General features: G+C 50.0%; 1 protein-coding gene across 2 annotated transcripts in view; it reads right to left on the bottom strand.

Annotated features, from left to right (window-relative positions):
* Positions 1-23,867, bottom strand: part of HYDIN (HYDIN axonemal central pair apparatus protein) — a 478,199-nt gene that overhangs the window by 293,297 nt on the left and 161,035 nt on the right. For both annotated transcript variants that reach the window (XM_063945857.1, XM_063945858.1), the window contains exons 19-24: positions 20,459-20,697; positions 3,995-4,235; positions 2,408-2,551; positions 2,186-2,326; positions 1,720-2,030; positions 945-1,040 (exon numbers count right to left, since the gene is read on the bottom strand). In XM_063945857.1, the coding sequence (XP_063801927.1) occupies positions 945-1,040; positions 1,720-2,030; positions 2,186-2,326; positions 2,408-2,551; positions 3,995-4,235; positions 20,459-20,697 (1,172 nt within the window). The remainder of the gene's footprint in view (positions 1-944; positions 1,041-1,719; positions 2,031-2,185; positions 2,327-2,407; positions 2,552-3,994; positions 4,236-20,458; positions 20,698-23,867) is intronic.

The raw sequence follows: 23,867 nt of genomic DNA, 5'->3' as shown, positions 1-23,867 counted from the left end.
AGCTTCCAACAGAAATAGATCGGAAGGGGTTCCGACCTATTCAATAGGGGCTGATTTTTTCCGACAAGTCGGTAATACCCAAATTGTTAGAAAACATGTGGATCGGCGGAATAGCCACCGATCCACGTTTCTGTCGGAAATGGGGCCAAATCCGACAGGTTTTGGCCGCCTTTCCGACAAACTCAATCCGACTTGAAAACAAGTCAAATTGAGGTGAGGAGACAATCGGTGCTGCGGGCGGCTGGGGAAGCTGAGATCGACGGCCGGTGGGGGGAGCTGGCTGCGCTGCGGGGGGACATGACTGAGCTCCCCTGGCCAGGCACCTCTCTCCCTGCAGCGCCTCCCCCTCGCCGCAGACATGTCCCCCCGCCGGCCGTCGATCTCAGCTACCCCAGCCGCACACAGGCACCTCTCTCCCTGCAGCACCTCCCCAGACATGTGCCCCCGCAGCCAGCTCCGGCCGCCGATCTCTGCTCCCCCCGCCACCGTCCCGCTGACATCAGCGGCAGGACAGAACCCTGTGTACGGCCAAATCCGACAGTCGGATTTGGCCGTCCATTGAATAGGGGTTGTCGGATCCATTCCGACAACTGCATGTCGGAATGAATCAGACTCTTACTGAATATACCCCTATGTCGGCAAATCCTCCCTTGTTGCGTGAACCCAATGACATCTTTGACAGCGCTCAGGGCATTACATGCGCCACGTTAGTGAGAAAGTGAGAGATCCATGTGGGCTGTGCTGATAACACTCAATCCCCCCCCCCCCCCCCCCCAGGGTGCGCTGAGCTCCGATTGTAGAAACAGTTCTTGTGATCTCAATGTGTCTGGAGAGGAATCAGAACAGTCTGCTCTTCTCCCCTTCTACCCCCTACCTGGATGTGTGGGCATAAGCATGTACATACGTGTACCATAGGTGTACATTACTATTAGTGTGATGCCCACCTTTCCTCCAGACTGTCCACATCTTCCACACCTAGATTATGTCCCGAGCTCACACTACTGACCATGCCGGGTGCATTCTGCAATCTGCCACTGGACCTGCAGAACAAAGCACACTTCACATAAAGGAACCAGAACAGAATAGACAATGGGGGTAATTCAGACCTGATTGCTAGCAGGCGATTTTTGCACTGCTGCAATAGGATTGTAGCCGCCTACAGGGGGAGTGTATTGTAGCTGTGCAAGTGTGCGATCGCATGTGTAGCAGAGCTGTACAAACAGATTTTGTGCAGTCTCTGCGCAGCCCAGGACTTACTCAGCCGCTGCGATCACATCAGCCTGTCCGGGACCGGAATTGACGTCAAACACCCTCCATGCAAACGCTTGGACATGCCTGTGTTTTTCCAACCACTCCCAGAAAACGGTCAGTTGACACCCACAAGCGCCTTCTCCCTGTCAATCTACTTGCGATCGCCCGTGCGAACGGATCATTCTCAGAAACCCATCGCTGAGCGGCGATCCGCTTTGTATCCGTACGATGCGCCTGCGCATTGCGGTGCATACGCATGCGCAGTTCTGACCTGATCACCCGCTGTACGAAAACGCAGCCTAGCGATCAGGTCTGAATTACTGTAGGCCCCAATGTGCAATCTGTCCTGCAACTATCTGAGGTATAAATGACTATGGGGCAGATGTATTAACCTGGAGAAGGCATAAGGGAGTGATAAGCCGGTGATCATGCTGCCAGCGTGTTGCAGTGGTACTACAGATGTTATACCTGATCTGGCAGCTCTCGGTCACAAAGCTCCAGCGGTAATGCACGGCTAGCGGGCCACAGTTGGTCACCTCCAGCTGACGGGTGCTCTCTGTGTCATTGAGGATACAGCTGAAGTCGATCTGAGTAGAAGGGAAGTGAAGGTTTGGGAAATGCACCTGGCCCTCTAGGGCGATATAGTCCGTATGCGGGTGTTCTGCATATCGGATGGACAGAACCTCTTCTATGACTCGACTGTGCAGGTCACGAATGAAAGTTGGATCAAATGTGATGGTCAGCTCCTTTTCCTCACCAGTCTCCAGGTAGAGGGGTTTCTAGATGAGAGGGAGGTTATGTCAGATAGACTATGTCTCAGAGCTAACACAGAAGAGGCACCAGAGGCATGTACTCATGTAACATAGATGGGTCTACGCGGTTATATATTATATTGTAACATCACAGACACCAGTTAGAGGGTGACTAGCATTACCTGCGTGTCCTCATCGGGGTCAGCGTCACTGCAGCAGACAGAGAAAGGGTGGTTCACGGACAGGAATAATGTCAGCGGTAATGAGGAAACGTTTCTTAGAGAAACCGCTTCATACGCCTGTGTCAGGTCCTTGCCGGGGTGCTGGGAAAGACACAGGAGAGAGGATGATGAGGACAAAGACAGCTGCGGCCAGGAAACCTCAGTAATGGGGAGATATCTCACCTTCTCCACACAGAAGAGCAGGTTCCTGGGCGACAGGTGAAGCACAGGAGCAATGAATTCACAGGTGACATCTACAGTCATAATGGTCTCCTTCCCAGACTGCTTCCCGATGATAGCCTGCCCGATCAGCCGCTCCTTCACCAGCTGTCATACAAAGCATACATGGCACAATCCCCCTACTATTATTAATCCCTGGCTATACCGCTCTATCCCCCTACTAATATTACTAATCCCTGAGTATACCGCTCTATCCCCCTACTAATATTACTAATCCCCGACTATATCACTCCATCACCCTACTAATATTACTAATCCCTGACTATACCACTCCATCACCCTACTAATATTACTAATCCCTGACTATACTTCTCTATCCCCCTACTACTATTACTAATCCCTGATAATACCACTCTATCCCCCTACTAATATTACTAATCCCTGACTATACCGCTCTATCCCCCTACTAATATTACTAATCCCTGAGTATACCGCTCTATCCCCCTACTACTATTACTAATCCCTGATAATACCACTCTATCCCCCTACTAATATTACTAATCCCTGACTATACCACTCCATCACCCTACTAATATTACTAATCCCTGACTATACCGCTCTATCCCCCTACTAATATTACTAATCCCTGACTATACCGCTCTATCCCCCTACTAATATTACTAATCCCTGAGTATACCATCCCCCTACTAATATTACTAATCCCTGACTATACCACTCCATCACCCTACTAATATTACTAATCCCTGAGTGTACCGCTCTATCCCCCTACTAATATTACTAATCCCTGACTATACCGCTCTATCCCCCTACTAATATTACTAATCCCTGACTATACCGCTCCATCACCCTACTAATATTACTAATCCCTGACTATACCGCTCTATCCCCCTACTAATATTACTAATCCCTGAGTATACCGCTCTATCCCCCTACTAATATTACTAATCCCTGACTATACCACTCCATCACCCTACTAATATTACTAATCCCTGACTATACCGCTCTATCCCCCTACTAATATTACTAATCCCTGAGTATACCGCTCTATCCCCCTACTAATATTACTAATCCCTGACTATACCGCTCTATCCCCCAACTAATATTACTAGTCCCTGACTATACTGCTCTATCCCCTAACTAATATTATTAATCCCTGACTATACCGCTCTATCACCCTACTAATATTACTAATCCCTGACTATACCGCTCTATCCCCCTACTAATATTACTAATCCCTGACTATACCGCTCTATCCCCCTACTAATATTACTAATCCCTGACTAAACCGCTCTATCCCCCTACTAATATTACTAATCCCTGACTATACCGCTCTATCCCCCTACTAATATTACTAATCCCTGACTATACCGCTCTATCCCCCTACTAATATTACTAATCCGTGACTATACCGCTCTAACCCCCTACTAATATTACTAATCCCTGACTATACCCCTCTATCCCCCTACTAATATTACTAATCCCTGACTATACCGCTCTATCACCCTACTAATATTACTAATCCCTGAGAATTCTTCCATACATGACTCTAGTAATATTAGCAATACTTGCCTTTGGAACATCCGATGACCCCTCAAGCACAACATCCACACTCTGCCCAGGAGCTAGCTCCATTCGTGATGGGCACAGACTAAACACGGGACAATGTGCTTCTGGGTGTGACGCCCGAGGTTTCAAGCTTGGCAGCTGTTGACGTTTGCGGAACTGAGGGAATCCTTCGGTCATCCAGTACAGCTGGTGAGTACGGCGACCATGGTTGGTCATTGTGAAGTGATAGCGACATGGGCCGGCACTGTGTGAAGAGGAGTCATTACTACATATATAGGACACTATGGCCCCACCACTCAGAGACATGTCACAGGTATCTGGTAAAGGACAGTATGTATTCCATATAAGACACTATGACCCCACCACTTAGAGACTAGTCACATGTATCTGGTGATGGACAATATGTATTCCATATAGGACACTTTGGCCCCACCACTGAGACTAGTCACAGGTATCTGGTGATGGACAGTGTGTATTCCATATAGGACACTTTGGCCCCACCACTCACACACTAGTCACATGTATCTGGTGATGGACAGTATGTATTCCATATAGGACACTATGGCTCCACCACTCAGAGACTAGTCACAGGTATCTGTGATGGACAGTGTGTATTCCATATAGGACACTATGGCCCCACCACTCAGAGACTAGTCACAGGTATCTAGTGATGGACAGTATGTATTCCATATAAGTGTGTCGGATTAATCTGCGCAGCTGCATAGTAATATGATGCAATAGTGAGAGACTCAGGGGTATATTTACTATAGGACGATGTTTTTATCGATTACAAAATGATGGAATAGATATAAATCGATGATGTGTTTCCAGGGATACAACAGAAACTAACATTTAATAATTAATGTAAAAAATCATCTGTTGGTAAATGTGTTTTAGCCCCAGAAACAAAACAACGACTGAGACAATTTAAAATCAATAAAAATAGTTGAAAATGTAATGTTAGTAAATATACGCCTAGGTGTGTGTTAGTGCGGACATTGATAAAGTAGGACGCTGCCTCTGTCTGTCTGCTACACAAGTACATGGAGAGTTCAGAGGGAGAAACTACTTCCCAAATCTGGGATAATGGTGTAATGAGCTGCACTGGTGACTATGGGGGATACTGCGGTGTGATACACTGGTGACTGTGGGGAATCATGCGGTGTAATGGGCTGCGCTGGTGCCTGTGGGGGATACTGCTGTGTAATGCGCTGATGCCTGTGGGGGAAACTGCAGTGTAATGTGCTGGTGCCTGTGGGGATACTGCAGTGTAATGCGCTGGTGCCTGTGGGGGATACTGTAGTGTAATGCGCTGGTGCCTGTAGTGGATACTGCAGTGTAATGCGCTGGTGCCTGTGGGGGATACTGCGGTGTAATGCGCTGGTGCCTGTGGGGGATACTGCGGTGTGATGTGCTGGTGCCTGTGGGGGGAATACTGCGGTGTAATGCGCTGATGTCTGTGGGGATACTGCAGTGTTATGGGCTGCGCTGCTGCCTGTGGGGGATAATGCGGTGTAATGTGCTGCACTGGTGCCTGTGGGGGATAATAAGAATTTACTTACCGATAATTCTATTTCTCGTAGTCCGTAGTGGATGCTGGGGACTCCGTCAGGACCATGGGAATAGCGGGCTCCGCAGGAGACAGGGCACATCTAAAAAGCTTTTTAGGTCACATGGTGTGTACTGGCTCCTCCCCCCATGACCCTCCTCCAAGCCTCAGTTAGGTACTGTGCCCGGACGAGCGTACACAATAAGGAAGGATCTTGAATCCCGGGTAAGACTCATACCAGCCACACCAATCACACCGTACAACTTGTGATCTGAACCCAGTTAACAGTATGATAACAAAACGAAGTAGCCTCCGAAAAGATGGCTCACAACAATAGTAATAACCCGATTTTTGTAACAATAACTATGTACAAGCATTGCAGACAATCCGCACTTGGGATGGGCGCCCAGCATCCACTACGGACTACGAGAAATAGAATTATCGGTAAGTAAATTCTTATTTTCTCTAACGTCCTAGTGGATGCTGGGGACTCCGTCAGGACCATGGGGATTATACCAAAGCTCCCAAACGGGCGGGAGAGTGCGGATGACTCTGCAGCACCGAATGAGAGAACTCCAGGTCCTCCTTAGCCAGAGTATCAAAATTTGTAAAATTTTACAAACGTGTTCTCCCCTGACCACGTAGCTGCTCGGCAAAGTTGTAATGCCGAGACTCCTCGGGCAGCCGCCCAGGATGAGCCCACCTTCCTTGTGGAATGGGCATCTACATATTTCGTCTGTGGCAGGCCTGCCACAGAATGTGCAAGCTGAATTGTACTACAAATCCAGCGTGCAATAGACTGCTTAGAAGCATGAGCACCCAGCTTGTTGGGTGTATACAGTATAAACAGCAAGTCAGACTTTCTGACTCCAGCCGTCCTAACTATATATATATATATATATATATATATTTTTAGGGCCCTGACCACGTCTAGTAACTTGGAGTCCTCCAAGTCCCTAGTAGCCGCAGGCACCACAAGAGGTTGTTTCAGGTGAAAACGCTGACACCCCTTTATGAAGAAACTGGAGACGAGTCCCAGTTCTGTCCTGTTCAAATGGAAAATTTTAATATGGGCTTTTGTAAGACAAAGCCGCCCATTCTGACAATCGCCTGGCCGAGGCCAGGGCTAACAACATGGTCACTTCCCATGTGAGATATTTGTCAACAGCATGGTCACTTTCCATGTGAGATATTTCAAATCCACAGATTTGAGCGGTTCAAACCAATATGATTTTAAGAAATCCCAACACTATGTTGAGATCTCACGGTGCCCCTAGGGGCACAAAAAAGCTGTATATGCAATACATCCTTTACAATCTGGACTTCAGGAACTGAAGTCAATTCTTTCTGGAAGAAAATCTACAGGGCCGAAATTTAAATGTTAATGAACCCCAATTTGAGGTCCAAAACACTCCTGTTTTCAGGAAGTGTAGAAATCGACCTAGTTGAATTTCCGTCGTGGAGCCTTCCTGGCCTCACCCACGCAACATATTTTCACCACATGTGGTGATGACGTTGTGCGGTCACCTCCTTCCTGGCTTTGACCAAGGTAGGTATGACCTCTTATGGAATGCCTTTTCCCCTCAGGATCCGGCATTCAACCGCCATGCCGTCAAACGCAGCCGCGGTAAGTCTTGGAATAGACATGGTACTTGCTGAATCAAGTCCCTTCTTAGCTCCCCAGGCCCTTAGTCCTCTGTGAGCATTTCTTGAAGTTCCGGGTACCAAGTCCCTCTTGGCCAATCCGGAGCCACTAGTATAGTTCATACTCCTCTATGTCTTATAATTCTCAATACCCTGGTTATGAGAAACAGAGGAGGGAACACATACACAGACTGGTACACCCACGGTGTTACCAGAACATCCACAGCTATCGCCTGAAGGTCTCATGACCTGGCGGAATACCTGTCCCGTTTTTTGTTCGGGCGGGACGCCATCATGTCCACCTTTGGTCTTTGCCAACGGTCCACAATCATGTTGAAAAACTTCCCTATGAAGTTTCCACTCTCCCGGGTGGAGGTCATGCCTGCTGAGGAAGTCTGCTTCCCAGTCGTCCACTCCCGGAAAGAACACTGCTGACAGTGCTATCACATGATTTTCCGCCTAGCGAAAAATCCTTGCAGTTTTCACTGCCCTCCTGCTTCTTGTGCCGCCCTTCTGTTTACGTGGGCGACTGCCGTGATGTTATCCCACTGGATCAATACCGGCTGACCTTGAAGCAGAGGTCTAGCTAAGTTTAGAGCATTATAAATTTGCTCTAAGCTTATTTATGCGGAGAGAATTCTCCAGACTTAATCACACTTCCCTGGAAATTTTTTCCCTGTGTGACTGTTCCCCAGCCTCTCAGGCTGGCCTCCGTGGTCACCGGCATCCAATCCTGAATGCCGAATCTGCGGCCCTCTAGAAGATGAGCACTCTGTAATCACCACAGGAGAGACACCCTTTTCCTTGGATATAGGGTTATCCGCTGATGCATCTGAGGATGCGATCCGGACCATTTGTCCAGCAGATCCCACTGAAGAGTTCTTGCGGGAAATCTGCCGAATGGAATTGCTTCGTAATAAGCCACCATTTTTACCAGGACTCTTGTGCAATGATGCACTGACACTTTTCCTGGTTTTAGGAGGATCCCGATTAGCTCGGATAACTCCCTGGTTTTCTCCACTGGGAGAAACACGTTTTTCTGGACTGTGTCCAGAATCTTCCCTAGGAACAGTAGACGTGTCGTCGGAAAAAGCTGCGATTTTGGAATATTTAGAATCCACTCGTGCTGTCGTAGAACTACTTAAGATAGTGCTACTCCGACCTCCAACTGTTCTCTGGACCTTGCCCTTATCAGGAAAGCGTCCATGTTTCTTTTAAGAAAAATCCTCATTCCGGCCATTACCTTGGTAAAGACCCGGGGCGCCGTGGACAATCCAAACGGCAGCGTCTGAACTGATAGTGACAGTTCTGTACCAGGAACCTGAAGTACCCTTGGTGAGAAGGGCAAATTTGGACCTGTAGGTAAACGTCCCTGATATCCAGTGACATCATATCGTCCCCTTCTTCCTGGTTCGCTATCACTGCTCCGAGTGACTCCATCTTGATTTGAACGCTTGTATGTAAGTGTTCAAATATTTCAGATCTCACCGAGCCGGTTGGCTTCAGTACCACAATATAGTGTGGAATACTACCCCCTTCCTTGTTGTAAGAAGGGTACTTTGATTATCACCTGCTGGGAATACAGCCTGTGAATTGTGTGAGGGGGAGACGTCTCGAATTTCCAATGTACACCTGGGATATTACATGTAGGATCCCGGAGTTCCCTTGCGAGTGTTGCTGAAACTCTTGAGATGACCCCCTACCGCACCTGAGTCCGCTTGTACGGCCCCAGCGTTATGCTGCGGACTTGGCAGAAGCCGTGAGGAGCTTCTGTTCCTGGGAATGAGCTGCTTGCTGCAGTCTTCTTCCCTTTCCTCTCCCCCTGGGCAGATATGACTGGCCTTCGCCCGCCTGCCCGTATGGGGACGAAAGGACTGAGACTGAAAAGACTGTGTCCTTTTCTGCCAATATGTGACTCGGGGTAACAAAAGGTGGATTTTTCAGCTGTTGCCATGGCCACCAGGTCCAATGGACCGCCCCTTTATACGGCAATACTTCCATATGCCGTCTGGAATCTGCCTCACCTGACCACTGTCGTGTCTTCGTCTGGCAGATATGTACATCACATTTACTCTTGATGCCAGAATGCAAATATGCCTCTGCGCATCACACATATATAGAAATGCATCCTTAAAATGCTCTATAGACAATAAAATCCTGTCCCTGTCAAGGGTATCAAAATTTTCAGTCAGGAAATCCGACCAAGCCCCCTCAGCGCTGCACATCCAGGCTGAGGCGATTGCTGGTCGTAGTATAACACCAGTATGTGTGTATATACTGTTATGATATTTTCCAGCTTCCTATCAGCTGGCTCCTTGAGGGCGGCCGTATCTGGAAACGGTAACGCCATGTTTTTTATAAGCGTGTGAGCGCCTTGTCCACCCTAAGGTGTGTTTTCCAACTCGCCCTTACTACTGGCGGGAAAAAGGGTATACCGCCCATAACTTTCTGTCGGAGGAACCCCACGTATCATCACACACTTCATTTAATTTATCTGATTCAGGCAAAACTACAAGTAGTTTATTCCCACCCTACAAAATACCCTTATTTGTGGTACTTGTGGTATCAGAAATACGTAACACCTCCTTCATTGCCCTTAACATGTAACTTGTGGCCCTAAAGGAAAAATACGTTTGTTTCTTCACCGTCGACACTGGGGTCAGTGTCCGTGTCAGTGTCTGTCGACCGACTGAGGTAAATGGGCGTTTTTACAAGCCCCTGACGGTGTCTGAGACGCCTGGACCGATACTAATTTGTCCGCCGGCTGTCTCATGTCGTCAACCGGCTTGCAGCGTGTTGACATTATCACGTAATTCCATAAGTAAGCCATCCATTCTGGTGTCGACTCCCTAGAGAGTGACATCACCAATACAGGCAATTTTCTCCGTCTCCTCACCAACATTTTCCTCATACATGTCGACACACACGTACCGACCTACAGCACACACATACAGGGAATGCTCTGATAGAGGACAGGACCCACTAGCCCTTTGGGGAGACAGAGGGAGAGTTTGCCAGCACACACCAAAAGCGCCATAATGTATATAACAACCCTAGAAGGTGTTGTTTCTATATATGGGCTCTTAATATATAATTATATCGCCAATTTATGCCCCCCTTCTCTTTAACCCTGTTTCTGTAGTGCAGGGGAGAGTGGGAGCCTTCCTCACCAGCGGAGCTGGTCAGGAAAATGGCGCTGAGTGCTGAGGAGAATAAGCTCCGCCCCTTTCACGGCGGGCTTTTCTCCCGGTTATTAGGAAAACTGGCCTGGGTTAAATACATACATATAGCCTTAATGGCTATATGTGATGTATTTATTTGCCAAATAGGTATTTATATTGCTGCCCAGGGCGCCCCCAGCAGCGCCCTGCACCCTCCGTGACCGTGTCAGTGAGCCGTGTAGCAACAATGGCGCACAGCTGCAGTGCTGTGCGCTACCTCTCTGAAGACTGTGAAGTCTTCTGCCGCCTGTTTCCGGACCTCCGTTCCGCCGTCTTTCTTCAGCGTCTGTAAGGGGGATCGGCGGCGCGGCTCCGGGACGAACCCCAGGCTGACCTGTGTTCCGACTCCCTCTGGAGCTCAGTGTCCAGTAGCCTAAAACTTCAATCCTCCTGCACGCAGGTGAGTTGCAAGTCTCTCCCCTAAGTCCCTCGTTGCAGTGATCCTGTCGCCAGCAGGAATCACTGATTAGAAACCTAAAAAAAAAAACTTTACTAAACAGCTCCTTAAGAGAGCCATCCAGTTTGCACCCTTCTCGGACGGGCACAAAAACCTAACTGAGGCTTGGAGGAGGGTCATGGGGGAGGAGCCAGTACACACCATGTGACCTAAAAAGCTTTTTAGATGTGCCCTGTCTCCTGCGGAGCCCGCTATTCCCATGGTCCTGACGGAGTCCCCAGCATCCACTAGGACGTTAGAGAAAATAAAGTGTAATGGGATGCACTGGTGCCTGTGGGGGATAATGCAGGCTGCACTGGTGCCTGTGGGGGATAATGCCGTGTAATGGGCTGCACTGTTGCCTGTGGGGGATAATGCCGTGTAATGGGCTGCACTGTTGCCTGTGGGGGATAATGCCGTGTAATGGGCTGCACTGGTGCCTGTGGGGGATAATGCAGTGTAATGGGCTGCACTGGTGCCTGTGGAGGATAATGTGGTGTAATGTACTGGTGTCTGTGGGGTATACTAAGGTGTTATGCATTGCCGTCTGTAAGGGATACTGCAGTGTAATGGGCTGCACTGCTGACTGTGGGGGATAATGCGGTGTAATGCGCTGGTGCATGTGGGGGATACTGTGGTGTGGTGCGCTGGTGACTGTGGGGGATACTGCGGTATGATGCGCTGGTGCCTGTGGGGGATAATGCAGTGTGATGCGCTGGTGCCGGTGGGGGATACTGCAGTGTGATGCGCTTGTGCCTGTGGTGAATACTGCAGTGTAATGGGCTAGTGCCTGTGGGGGATACTGCAGTGCGATGCGCTGGTGCATGTGGGGAATACTGCAGTGCGATGCGCTGTGCATGTGGGGAATACTGCAGTGTGATGCGCTGATGCCTGTGGTGGACACTGTGGTGTAATGCGCTGGTGCCTCTGGGGGATACTGTGGTGTAATGCGCTGGTGCCTGTGGTGGATACTGCGGTGTGATGCGCTGGTGCCTGTGAGGGAATACTGCGGTGTAATGTGCTGGTGCCTGTGGGGGATACTGCGGTGTGATGCGCTGGTGCCTGTGGGGGATACTGCGGTATGATGCACTGGTGACTGTGGGGGATACTGTGGTGTGGTGCGCTGGTGACTGTGGGGGATACTGCGGTATGATGCGCTGGTGCCTGAGGGGGATACTGCAGTGTGATGCGCTGGTGCTTGTGGGGGATACTGCAGTGTAATGGGCTGGTGCCTGTGGGGGATACTGTGGTGTAATAGGCTGGTGCCTGTAGGGGATACTGTGGTGTAATGCGTTGGTGCCTGTGGGGGATACTGCGGTGTAATGCACTGGTGCATGTGCGGGATACTGCGTGTAATGCGCTGGTACATGTGCAACATACTGCAATGTAATGCGCTGGCGCCTGTAGGGAACAATGCATTGTAATGCGCTGGTGCCTGTGGTGGGATACAGCGGTGTAATGCGCTGGTGCCTGTGGGGGGGGATACTGCGGTGTAATGCACTGGTGCATGTGCGGATACTGTGGTGTAATGCACTGGTGCATGTGCAACATACTGCAATGTAATGCGCTGGCGCCTGTGGGGAACAATGTGGTGTAATGCGCTGGTGCCTGTGGGGGATACTGCAGTGTAATACGCTGATGCTATGGGAGATACTGTGGTGTAATGTGCTGGTGCCTGTGGGGGATATCGCGGTGTGATGCGCTGGTGCCTGTGGGGGATACTGCAATGTAATGCGCTGGTGCCTGTGGGGATACTGCAGTGTGCTGCGCTGGTGCATGTGGGGGATACTGCGGTGTAATGGGCTGGCTGGTGCCTGTCGGGGATACTGTGGTGCAATGGGCTGGTGCCTGTGGGAGATACTGTGGTGCAATGGGCTGGTTCCAGTGGGGGATACTGCGGTGTAATGCGCTGGTGCCAGTGGGGGATACTGCAGTGTGATGCGCTGGTGTCTGTGGGGGATACTGTGGTGTAATGAGCTGGTGTCTGTGGGGGATACTGTGGTATAATGAGCTGGTGACTGTGGGGGACAATGCGGTGTAATGGGCTGGTGCCTGTGGGGGATACTGCAGTGTAATGCGCTGGTGCATGTGCGGGATACTGCTGTATAATGGTCTGGTGCATGTGGGGAATACTGCAGTGTGATGCGCTGGTGCCTGTGGGGGATACTGTGGTGTAATGCGTTGGTGCCTGTGGGGGATACTGCGGTGTAATACGTTGGTGCCTGTGGGGAATACTGCAGTGTAATGCGCTGGCGCCTGTGGGGAACAATGAGGTGTAATGCGCTGGTGCCTGTGGGAGATACTGCGGTGTAACGCGCTGGTGCCTGTGGGAGATACTGCGGTGTAACGCGCTGGTGCCTGTGGGAGATACTGCGGTGTAACGCGCTGATGCCTGTGGGAGATACTGTGGTGTAATGTGCTGGTGCCTGTGGGGGATACTGCAGTGTGATGCGCTGGTGTCTGTGGGGGATACTGTGGTGCAATGGGCTGGTTCCAGTGGGGGATACTGCGGTGTAATGCGCTGGTGCCAGTGGGGGATACTGCAGTGTGATGCGCTGGTGTCTGTGGGGGATACTGCAGTGTGATGCGCTGGTGTCTGTGGGGGATACTGTGGTGTAATGAGCTGGTGTCTGTGGGGGATACTGTGGTATAATGAGCTGGTGCCTGTGGGGGATACTGCGGTATAATGGTCTGGTGCCTGTGGGGGATACTGCAGTGTAAAGCGCTGGTGCCTGTAGGGGACAATGCGGTGTAATGGGCTGGTGCCTTGGGGGATACTGCAGTGTAATGCGCTGGTGCATGTGCGGGATACTGCTGTATAATGGTCTGGTGCCTGTGGGGGATACTGCAGTGCGATGCGCTGGTGCATGTGGGGAATACTGCAGTGTGATGCGCTGGTGCCTGTGGGGGATACTGTGGTGTAATGCGTTGGTGCCTGTGGGGGATACTGCGGTGTAATACGTTGGTGCCTGTGGGGAATACTGCAGTGTAATGCGCTGGCGCCTGTGGGGAACAATGAGGTGTAATGCGCTGGTGCCTGTGGGAGATACTGCGGTGTAACGCGCTGATGCCTGTGGGAGATACTGTGGTGTAATGTGCTGGTGCCTGTGGGGGATACTGCAGTGCGATGCGCTGGTGCATGTGGGGGATACTGCAGTGTGATGCGCGGGTGCCTGTGAGGGATACTGTGGTGTAATGCGCTGGTGCATGTGGGGGATACTGCAGTGCGATGCGCTGGTGCATGTGGGGGATACTGCAGTATAATGCGCTGGTGCCTGTGGGGGGTACTGCAGTGCGATGCGCTGGTGCATGTGGGGGATACTGCAGTGTGATGCGCGGGTGCCTGTGAGGGATACTGTGGTGTAATGCGCTGGTGCATGTGGGGGATACTGCAGTATAATGCGCTGGTGCATGTGGGGGATACTGCAGTGTGATGCGCTGGTGCCAGTGAGGGATACTGCAGTGTGATGCGCTGGTGCATGTGGGGGATACTGCAGTGTGATGCGCTGGTGCCTGTGGGGGATACTGCAGTGTGATGCGCTGGGGCCTGTGGGGGATACTGCAGTGTAATGTGCCGGTGCATGTGGGGGATACTGCAGTGTGATGCGCTGGTGCCTGTGGGGGATACTGCAGTGTGATGCGCTGGGGCCTGTGGGGGATACTGCAGTGTGATGCGCTGGGGCCTGTGGGGGATACTGCAGTGTGATGTGCTGGTGCCTATGGGGATACTGCAGTGCGATACGCTGGTGCATGTGGGGGATACTGCAGTGTGATGCGCTGGGGCCTGTGAGGGATACTGCAGTGTGATGCGCTGGGGCCTGTGGGGGATACTGCAGTGTGATGCGCTGGGGCCTGTGGGGGATACTGCAGTGTGATGCGCTGGTGCCTGTGGGGGATACTGCAGTGTGATGCGCTGGTGCCTGTGGGGGATACTGCAGTGTGATGCGCTGGGGCCTGTGGGGGATACTGCAGTGTGATGCGCTGGTGCCTGTGGGGGATACTGCAGTGTGATGCGCTGGGGCCTGTGGGGGATACTGCAGTGTATGCAGACAGACAGGAAGGGATAGTGTATGAGAGACATGAGCAGGGCCGATGCTGGAGGGTGAGCAGAATATCCGATAGATGGAATAACAGATGCCATAGAGGATTGCTGGGCACTGCCAGCTGTAGACAGGGTGTCAGGTATGAGACCAGGCCTGCAATCACATTGGGTAAGATGGCTGTGGCACAACAATGTCCACGTCTCCCCGTGGTGCTGTGTTACAGTGGAACAAGGCATTATCGGGCACAGCAGGCCGATGCTGGCATGTGAGGCGGGGGCAGGGGTCACGCTCTCTGCTTGGCATCTTGTGTTACTGCAGGGGCTTAGATAATGTTACTGGGGTATAATCTTGCAGTGCTGCCATTATACTCAGCAGGGAGAATAACAATGATGCTGACATGAAGCACCAGCAGGGGACACACAGTGATACGCAGCATCTGGCCATTAACTCCGTGAGTCGCAGCAACGGCCTCCAGGCTCTGTTCATGTGCTGCAAGAGAAGCCCAACCCAGAGACCGCTGGGTTAATTGGCATCTTACATGGCATTATGTTGCCATCATTGGATAAACCTTTGAAAGAACAGACAATGAGTTTGGTATCGGATAAAGGCCACAAACAATAGAGCTAGAAGAGGAGAATAGGAACCTGAGCCCACCAGCGGTGACAGCCCCCAACCACCCAAACACTCATTACTGATACATTTTCCACTGACACCAGAGACTACGGAGAGTTCTGCATCTCCTGGCAGCAAACAAGGGAGGCATCACGCTGATGCCTGGCACCTGGCACCCGCAGACATCTGTGCCCAGTCACTGCAGGCGCAGGAAATATACAGTAATTGCCGAGACCTAAATACACTCATTACATGAGCCCAGGAAATGCCTGATGCCAGGCTGCACTTACTGAGAATCAGGGCATCGCTGGCACTAGTACAACCTGCACTGTCTATGGGTAGGAACAGGGGCAGAACACGGCATGACAGAGGCATCCATACTCAGATACTGCTATGGGCAAAGTGATGCCATGTTACGTCCTGCTCAAGCCTCTATCTGGTGCCGATCCCTGTGCCAGTGATGGCTGTGATACCCTCCTTCACCTCCAGATGCCACAGTACTACACTGTAACCACTGCAGGTAATGAGAGGCAGGTCTGCCCAGCAAGTGACGGACTGGGTGCTCCAGAAACATCAGCATTGAGACGGGTGGGTGTTAGTGGCGGGGGGCCGATATGTGGGTGTAATACAGTGGGTGTCACTGTACTGGGGCCGGTCAGCATTGAGACGGGTGGGTGTTACTGGCGGGGGGCTGATGTGTGGGTGTAATACAGCGGGTGTCACTGTACTGGGGCCGGTCAGCAATGAGACGGGTGGGTGTTAGTGGCGGGGGGCTGATGTGTGGGTGTAATACAGCAGATGTCACTGTATTGGGGCCGGTCAGCAATGAGACGGGTGGGTGTTAGTGGCGGGGGGCTGATGTGTGGGTGTAATACAGCGGGTGTCACTGTACTGGGGCCGGTCAGCATTGAGATGGGTGGGTGTTAGTGGCGGGGGGCTGATGTGTGGGTGTAATACAGCGGGTGTCACTGTATTGGGGCCGGTCAGCAATGAGACGGGTGGGTGTTAGTGGCGGGGGGCTGATGTGTGGGTGTAATACAGCGGGTGTCACTGTACTGGGGCCGGTCAGCAATGAGACGGGTGGGTGTTAGTGGCGGGGGGCTGATGTGTGGGTGTAATACAGCGGGTGTCACTGTATTGGGGCCGGTCAGCATTGAGATGGGTGGGTGTTAGTGGCGGGGGGCTGATGTGTGGGTGTAATACAGCGGGTGTCACTGTATTGGGGCCGGTCAGCAATGAGACGGGTGGGTGTTAGTGGCGGGGGGCTGATGTGTGGGTGTAATACAGCGGGTGTCACTGTACTGGGGCCGGTCAGCATTGAGACGGGTGGGTGTTAGTGGCGGGGGGCTGATGTGTGGGTGTAATACAGCGGGTGTCACTGTATTGGGGCCGGTCAGCATTGAGATGGGTGGGTGTTAGTGGCGGGGGGCTGATGTGTGGGTGTAATACAGCGGGTGTCACTGTATTGGGGCCGGTCAGCAATGAGACGGGTGGGTGTTAGTGGCGGGGGGCTGATGTGTGGGTGTAATACTGTGGGTGTCACTGTATTGGGGCCGGTCAGCATTGAGATGGGTGGGTGTTAGTGGCGGGGGGCTGATGTGTGGGTGTAATACAGCGGGTGTCACTGTATTGGGGCCGGTCAGCAATGAGACGGGTGGGTGTTAGTGGCGGGGGGCTGATGTGTGGGTGTAATACAGCGGGTGTCACTGTATTGGGGCCGGTCAGCAATGAGACGGGTGGGTGTTAGTGGCGGGGGGCTGATGTGTGGGTGTAATACTGTGGGTGTCACTGTATTGGGGCCGGTCAGCAATGAGACGGGTGGGTGTTAGTGGCGGGGGGCTGATGTGTGGGTGTAATACAGCGGGTGTCACTGTATTGGGGCCGGTCAGCAATGAGACGGGTGGGTGTTAGTGGCGGGGGGCTGATGTGTGGGTGTAATACAGCGGGTGTCACTGTATTGGGGCCGGTCAGCATTGAGATGGGTGGGTGTTAGTGCCGGGGGGCTGAGATGACAGGTGGGTGTTAGTGCCGAGGGGGCTGAGAAGCCAGGAGGGTGTTAGTGGCGGGGGGCTGAGATGGAAGACCGAGGAGCCTGATTAATAGAAGCTCCATTATCACCACTGAGAACGTATCACACATTATATTCAGAGGAGTCTTGTGATTCTGTCACAGCACAGCCCATACAGACAGACCATTCTGGGGAGACACAGGACACAGGTAGCAATGTTCCATACAAGAGGTCAGGAGCATCAGTCAATTATCTCCATTCAGCTATGTGTGGGTGCCGCGGATGGGGCCCGGAAGTACTGTGAGTGGGGGAGGGGCGGGTAATGCTTCTCCTCCTGGAAGCAGCTAAGCTGCTGTCCTCCCTTTGGCAGTGGCTCTCCCGGAGACTCGCACAGCAGCCAGTCACTATTGTTAGCGCCGCTGTCCCAACACGCCGCATTACAGGGAAGAAGATGCACTCAATAAACTACAGCTCCCAGCAGGCCTAAGGGCCGGAATGCTTTGGCGCTAAGGGTTGCTGGGAGCTGTAGTTTATTTAGTGCGTGTACTTCCCTGTAATGCGACTCGTTGGGACACCGGCGCTAACAATAGTGACTGGCTGGCGGAACTGACTGACTCACTGAATCAATGTAAAAGGTGAGAGTGCTGTGCAGTGTCAGTGACACTGCACACCCACTGCACTGCACAGCACTGTCACCTGTTACATTGATTCAGCGTCCAGACATTACCCTCCGTGATATCACCCACTCTATCCGTTACATTAGCCATCTCGGGGCTTCCAGGCCGGCATCTCAGGTGCTGTGTTGCGGAGTCAGGGCCTCTGGGGATCTGGGTGCGGCTGTGGCGGGGAGGCACTTCTGTGACATCACACGCAGAGGAGGCTCCGGGGCTCAGAGAGTATGCGGCGCAGGGAGGGCTATGAAAGCCTTCCACTAGGGAGTGGGGATTGTTGATGCCGGAGGGGGGTAGGCGGACACAGGGGGTCATTCCGATACCTGAAATTTAGCACAGCTACGATCACTTACACTGACATGCGGGGGGATGCCCAGCACAGGGCTAGTCCACCACGCATGTCAGGCCGGTCCCCCTCCCCACCCTACACAAGTACAAAAGCATCGCACAGCGGCGATGCTTTTGTACTTGAAGAGTAACTCCCAGCTAGCACAGCTGCTGCGGCTGGCCAGGAGTTACTCGTCACTGCCTGGGACGCAGCGGCTGAGTGTGACGTCACACAGCCGCTGCGGCCCGGCCACCTCATGGTCCTGCCACGCCTGTGTTGGCCGGACCGCGCAAACAAAATGGCGGCCAAACGACGCTGTGCCACCCCCTCCTGCCCAGCGACCGCCTCTGCCTGTCAATCAGGCAGAGGTGATCGCTAGGCAACGACAGCCGTTGGCTGTCAGTCATGTGCCAGCGCACTGCGGCATCGGCATGTGCAGTTCTGACCTGATCGCTGCGCTGCGATGAACTGCAGTGAGCAATCAGGTCAGAATGACCCCCATAGGACGCTGCAGTAAAAGGTTTTATTTTTCCCTATGTACAGCGCAGGGACTTGCTGCAGATGCAGTGGCATACCCTCCAGCTGCACCTTTTTGGCAGGTACAGGACCTTTTTTTATGGTCTGTACCGATTTTTGGCTCTCCAAACTTCCATTGAAAGTACAGGAAAAGGGGCGTGGCCACACCACTGTACCTGTGGCCACGCCCCCTTTTCGAATTTGTGGTGATGTTTATGTGTATATTGTTGGAGGGTATGATGCTGTAGATGCAGTGGGGCCTATTTTGGGGTATGGACCTGGAGCTGCAGCTCCATCAGCCCCATTGTTAATCCTGCTCTGGAAACACACAGCAGCCAAAGGGCAGAGCCTCCCATTGGATGTAACCTGTGTGGGAGGGACAGATCTGGGCTATATTATATAGGAGATAATAAAGGCATGGTTTTGCCTTGTAAGTGATTTCCCCTTTAAAAAATCATCCGAGGTGGGCCACAACCCGCACGTCCGGCGATCTTGGACCACATCACACCCCGCCGATCACCTATAGCACGCCTGAGAATAGTAACTAGTTCCTGTAGAGACTTAGAGAGAATCGCAGTACATACGGAAATTGGGAACGACCTTTACAAGCACTTCATTCATGAGATTAGTGCTAATACAATGATTACTAGTATCATTGCCTCACTATCATCCCCTAATTACATCAGCACCACGTAAGCCCTGTAAAGGGGGGTACACACACAGCGATGTATGCTTCATTTCTAAGCAATCTGGGCAGATCTCTCCGTGTGTATGCCCCATAGCAGTAGCGATGCGCGGCCTTGTGCGTCGCTCTCGGCGGTTCTAGATTGGCCAATCTAGTCAGGCCGCTCACTTCACCGCTGTGTGAAGTGAGCGCCCCCCCACCCCCCTCGCACAGCACACATTGCGCTGAGTGCTGAGCAAGGGTGGGGGGGGATGTGTGATGAGCGAGGGGGAGAGATATGTGCTGAGCGGTCTGTGCTAGATCGCCCCGTGTGTACCCCCCTTAACATTTACTGACCATAACAGAATGTCAGCGCTGGTGGTTGGGCGCGCCCAAACGGAGCAACACTTAACCCCTCTCATAGAGGTGAGGAGCCCCTTTTATTATATAGGATGATGTCCCTTATGTATAGACAATGATGACAAGTTATGCTCCAGTAAACTGTGTATTATATGGTGATAATTCCTAATATAGGTGTATATACCCTGTTCTAGTAAGTGTCTCCATTCTGTTAATCTTCATTACAATGTGTTACATGGCGGGAGATGCACCCAGCACACACACAGAGTGGGATCAGTGATAATAATATATGATGGATTGGGAGGATGGACAGAGAGAGTCCCTGGGAAGAGCACACACCGTGTGCAGGAAACGTCACAGAATAATAAGGTCCCACCAGGGTGACAGACCGCTCTCCTGTTACCGGACCACTCACCTGAAATGGGCTCCAAGGTTAAGCACCGGTGCGAAGGCTCGGTCAGTGACGATGGTGGTTCCCGTGCCAGTGGCATGCACCGGGATGAGATGGGTGCTGCTATTAGTAATATCCAGCTGGACGGTGTCTCTGAAGGCTGTGGTATCGTCCAGATAGGCCACAAGAACCAGATGTACTTCTCCTTCTGGGGGAACCTCACCACTGCTGGGTTCTATACGCCACAAAGATCGGCGTCGCTTCTGGAGAAAGGGAGAAGCGCATCATATGCCTGGAAAATCAGCTATATACACCATTTCCATCTCTATATGCTCATTATTACACCAGTGCATTGTGTATCCACCATTTCCACCTCTCTATGCTCATTATTACACCAGTACATTGTGTATCCAGCATTTCCATCTCTATATGCTCATTATTACACCAGTACATTGTGTATCCAGCATTTCCATCTCTATATGCTCATTATTACACCAGTACATTGTGTATCCAGCATTTCCATCTCTCTATGCTCATTATTACACCAGTACATTGTGTATCCACCATTTCCATCTCTATATCCTCATTATTACACCAGTGCATTGTGTATCCAGCATTTCCATCTCTATATGCTCATTATTACACCAGTACATTGTGTATCCACCATTTCCATCTCTATATGCTCATTATTACACCAGTACATTGTGTATCCACCATTTCCATCTCTATATGCTCATTATTACACCAGTGCATTGTGTATCCAGCATTTCCATCTCTATATGCTTATTATTACACCAGTACAGTGTGTATCCACCATTTCCACCTCTATATGATCATTATTTATTTTATTTATTTATTTATTTATTTATTAACAGTTTCTTATATAGCGCAGCATATTCCGTTGCGCTTTACAATTAGAACAACAGTAATAGAAAAAAACTGGGTAAAAACAGACAGACATAGAGGTAGGAAGGCACCAGTATTATTACACCAGTACATTGTGTATCCACCATTTCCATCTCTATATGCTCATTGTTACACCAGTACATTGTGTATCCAGCATTTCCATCTCTCTATGCTCATTATTACACCAGTGCGTTGTGTATCCAGCATTTCCATCTCTCCATGCTCATTATTACACCAGTACATTGTGTATCCAGCATTTCCATCTCTATATGCTCATTATTACACCAGTACATTGTGTATCCAGCATTTCCACCTCTCTATGCTTATTATTACACCAGTGCATTGTGTATCCACCATTTCCACCTCTATATACTCATTATTACACCAGTACATTGTGTATCCACCATTTCCACCTCTCCATGCTCATTATTACACCAGTACATTGTGTATCCACCATTTCCACCTCTCTATGCTCATTATTACACCAGTACATTGTGTATCCACCATTTCCATCTCTATATATGATCATTATTACACCAGTACATTGTGTATCCAGCATTTCCATCTCTATATATGATCATTATTACACCAGTACATTGTGTATCCAGCATTTCCACCTCTCTATGCTTATTATTACACCAGTGCATTGTGTATCCCCCATTTCCACCTCTATATACTCATTATTACACCAGTACATTGTGTATCCACCATTTCCACCTCTCCATGCTCATTATTACACCAGTACATTGTGTATCCACCATTTCCACCTCTCTATGCTCATTATTACACCAGTGCATTGTGTATCCACCATTTCCATCTCTATATATGATCATTATTACACCAGTACATTGTGTATACAGCATTTCCATCTCTATATCCTCAATATTACACCAGTACATTGTGTATCCAGCATTTCCATCTCTATATATGATCATTATTACACCAGTACATTGTATATCCAGCATTTCCATCTCTATATATGATCATTATTACACCAGTGCATTGTGTATCCAGCATTTCCATCTCTATATGCTTATTATTACACCATTACATTGTGTATCCAGCATTTCAACCTCTCTATGCTTATTATTACACCAGTACATTGTATATCCAGCATTTCCATCTCTATATCCTCATTATTACACCATTACATTGTGTATCCAGCATTTCCATCTCTATATGCTCATTATTACACCAGTACATTGTGTATCCACCATTTCCACCTCTCTATGCTCATTATTACACAAGTACATTGTGTATCCACCATTTCCATCTCTATATGCTTATTATTACACCAGTGCATTGTGTATCCAGCATTTCCATCTCTATATGCTCATTATTACACCTGCACATTGTGTATCCAGCAATTCCATCTTTATATGCTCATTATTACACCAGTACATTGTGTATCCAGCACTTCCATCTCTATATGCTCATTATTACACCAGTACATTGTGAATCCAGCACTTCCATCTCTATATACTCATTATTACACCAGTACATTGTGTATCCACCATTTCCACCTCTCCATGCTAATTATTACACCAGTACAGTGTGTATCCACCATTTCCACCTCTATATCCTCAATATTACACCAGTACATTGTGTTATGTATCCAGCATTTCCATCTCTATATGCTCATTATTACACCAGTACATTGTGTATCCACCATTTCCACCTCTCCATGCTCATTATTACACCAGTACATTGTGTATCCAGCACTTCCATCTCTATATCCTCATTATTACACCAGTACATTGTGTATCCAGCATTTCCACCTCTATATGCTCATTATTACACCAGTACATTGTGTATCCAGCATCTCCACCTCTCCATGCTCATTATTACACCAGTACAGTGTGTATCCACCATTTCCATCTCTGTATGCTCATTATTACACCAGTACATTGTGTATCCAGCATTTCCATCTCTATATGCTCATTATTACACCAGTACATTGTGTATCCACCATTTCCACCTCTCCATGCTCATTATTACACTAGTACATTGTGTATACAGCATTTCCATCTCTGGGGTATATTTACTAAGCTCCCGATTTTGACCGAGATGCCGTTTTTTCTTCAAAGTGTCATCTCGGTTAATCTCGGTCATTTACTAAACACTAATCACGGCAGTGATGAGGGCATTCGTAATTTTTTGCAAGTTCAGGTAAAAAATTACGAATGAATACACCATCGGTCAAAACGCGGCTGTTTAAGTATGAATCTCGGTCATTTACTAAGAAGTGCAAAGCCAAAAAAGAACAAACACTGCCGTGAAAAATTTCAACTCGTAAAAAAGTGCTAAAAAAAAACAGAACTTTTTTTTTAATTCGTGATTGGATAGGCATGCACGGATCCATGAGATCCGTGCATGTATATCAGTGGGAAGGGGTGGGAAAGTGCTTATTTTTTTAAAAAAAATTGCGTGGGGTCCCCCCTCCTAAGCATAACCAGCCTCGGGCTCTTTGAGCCGATCCTGGTTGCAGAAATATGGTGAAAAAAATGACAGGGGTTCCCCCATATTT

This window comes from Pseudophryne corroboree, chromosome 11, assembly GCF_028390025.1.
Source record: "Pseudophryne corroboree isolate aPseCor3 chromosome 11, aPseCor3.hap2, whole genome shotgun sequence".
NCBI lineage: Eukaryota > Metazoa > Chordata > Amphibia > Anura > Myobatrachidae > Pseudophryne > Pseudophryne corroboree.
Note: the sequence above shows the minus strand (reverse complement) of the source record. Positions and strands in the feature narration are given on the sequence as shown.